Genomic DNA, 1938 nt, shown 5'->3' on the forward strand with positions numbered 1-1938 from the left:
CACGACTCACACAGATGTCATAGCCGGATCGAAAAGGTAACAACATGCGGTCAGTTTGCTCTTCAGATTCTACTTTTTTCTCTTGTATAGCCGCAATGTCGATGTCATTTTGTAGTAGAAGGCGATTTAATTGATACTGCCGCCGCTTTGCGGCTAGCCCTCTCACGTTAAGCATTGCTATACGTAATGCTCCATCTTTTTTTACCCTCCATCTTTTCTTTTTAAAGCAAATTGTACGGCCTATCGTTTACTTTGTGAACAAGGAGGCTACGTGCAGCAACGTCGCTGAACTCACAACAGTCCATGGTTGCCCTGACTAGGAAACCTGAAAGGCGACGCTGCCTGTTGTCCGTCGATGCTGCCGCTGCACGCGAAGGCACCCAGGTGCACGCGGTCGACCTAACTTCAGAGGCGGCTTGGCCGCCTGCCGCGAGTCGGGCGGGACGTTAGGCCGCGGCTTGAAAGACGGACGCCTCATTCCAGGAGCTTTCGCCGGGGGTTCTTCAGCGCCTTCTTCAGGAGTATGCGGCGCATCGGAATTCTTCTCTCGTGGTGGCTTTCCAGCCTGACTGCTACTTGCAGCCACGGAGACCACCATTTCCTCCTGCTGACTTTCAGCGTTCTCCGAAGCTTCGTTAGGACGGGCGGCGGCGTTCTCATCAGGCAAACCGTCTTGCGGGACACTGGAAGCAGGCTCAAGCCTCCCGCTCCCCTATTCGAACTGTTTGAATGGGGCACCAGTGTCTCCAAAACGTTGCCTCCCGTTCCCGTCGCTGCTTCTTCGGCGTCAAGCTCATCCATCATCAGCTCGGACGCTGCTTCGTTAGAAGATCGCCCGGTCACGGTGGCATACGTTCGCGCACACTCACTCTCCTCATGCCCGAACCGACGGCACGCACCACACCGCGGAATTTTGCAATCACGCCGAACATGACCCTTGCCAAGGCAGCGCAAGCAGAGGGGGGCCCTGCCCGGTACCACAACCAGGGCCAATTCACCAGCGATGCTCACCTGATGCGGCAAATCGTCCAGCTTGACTCCCGCTTTCAGCGAAAGAGACACCAGGCGCGTTGTCGGCCCTTTATCGGGGACGCCTTGTACCCGCCAACGCTCAGCCTTGACATCAGTTACTTTTCCGTACGGCACAAAGGCCGCTCTCACGTCTTCATCTGGCACTCCGGGAAGCAACCAGTGAATCTTCATTCGAACATCTTGGTTTTCTGGGTCAATTATCAAACACCGACGTTCCTTCACTTGCATTTCACCAGCGGCGAGCATCTTCTTGACAGCATGAGCACTGTCGAAAGTCACCGCCCAGACGTGACTCATCCGATACGCCCCCAAGGCGGTTCCGTCAGGGAGCAACATGAGGTGAGCCAACGCGTCACGGAAATCTTCGACGCGGTACGGTCGTGCACGGACGTCAGCGTGAAGAAAAACTGTATTAAAAGCTATGCTAATTGTAGGCAGACTTGGTAGGATGACCTCGTACTCGTTGTCAGTTTCAAAAAATTTGTTTCCGCGGCCAGACATGGCCGCTGTAGCCGCTCCTACGGAGCCCGTCATCACACGTCCGTACGCTGCGGCGGCCGGAAGTGGAATCGACTGCGCTGCTCGGTAACGTAGCCTATATTAGAAGGCAAATTGTTGTATAGATTGAATCTTACTGTTAAAAAAAAGGATAGAAGAAAAAGAAGACAAAAACCATAGCTGAGCGTGGTTTCGATCCATGGACCTCTGGGTTATGGGTGAGCGCGCTTCCACTGCGCCACTCTGCTTTTTTTTATCTTTATTTCCGGTGTTTTGACCCATATGAAGAGAAAACAGTCCTACATAAACACTAAAACACAATCAACATCTTTGTTAAAACAACGGCCGCCAAACTTGTGCGGTCACGCTCATGCTAAAATTCCTTCATCGCCAATAATAACTCAACAC

At 52.9% G+C, this 1938-nt stretch overlaps 1 protein-coding gene across 1 annotated transcript; it reads right to left on the minus strand.

Moving 5' to 3' along the window:
• Positions 1 to 474: 474 nt before the first annotated feature.
• On the minus strand, positions 475 to 1566 carry LOC144123964 (uncharacterized). Its single transcript, XM_077656665.1, has one exon. It carries the CDS (start codon positions 1564 to 1566, stop codon positions 475 to 477), a length of 1092 nt encoding a protein of 363 aa, XP_077512791.1.
• Positions 1567 to 1938: the final 372 nt, after the last annotated feature.

This window comes from Amblyomma americanum, chromosome 3 (assembly GCF_052857255.1).
Source record: "Amblyomma americanum isolate KBUSLIRL-KWMA chromosome 3, ASM5285725v1, whole genome shotgun sequence".
NCBI classification, from domain to species: domain Eukaryota; kingdom Metazoa; phylum Arthropoda; class Arachnida; order Ixodida; family Ixodidae; genus Amblyomma; species Amblyomma americanum.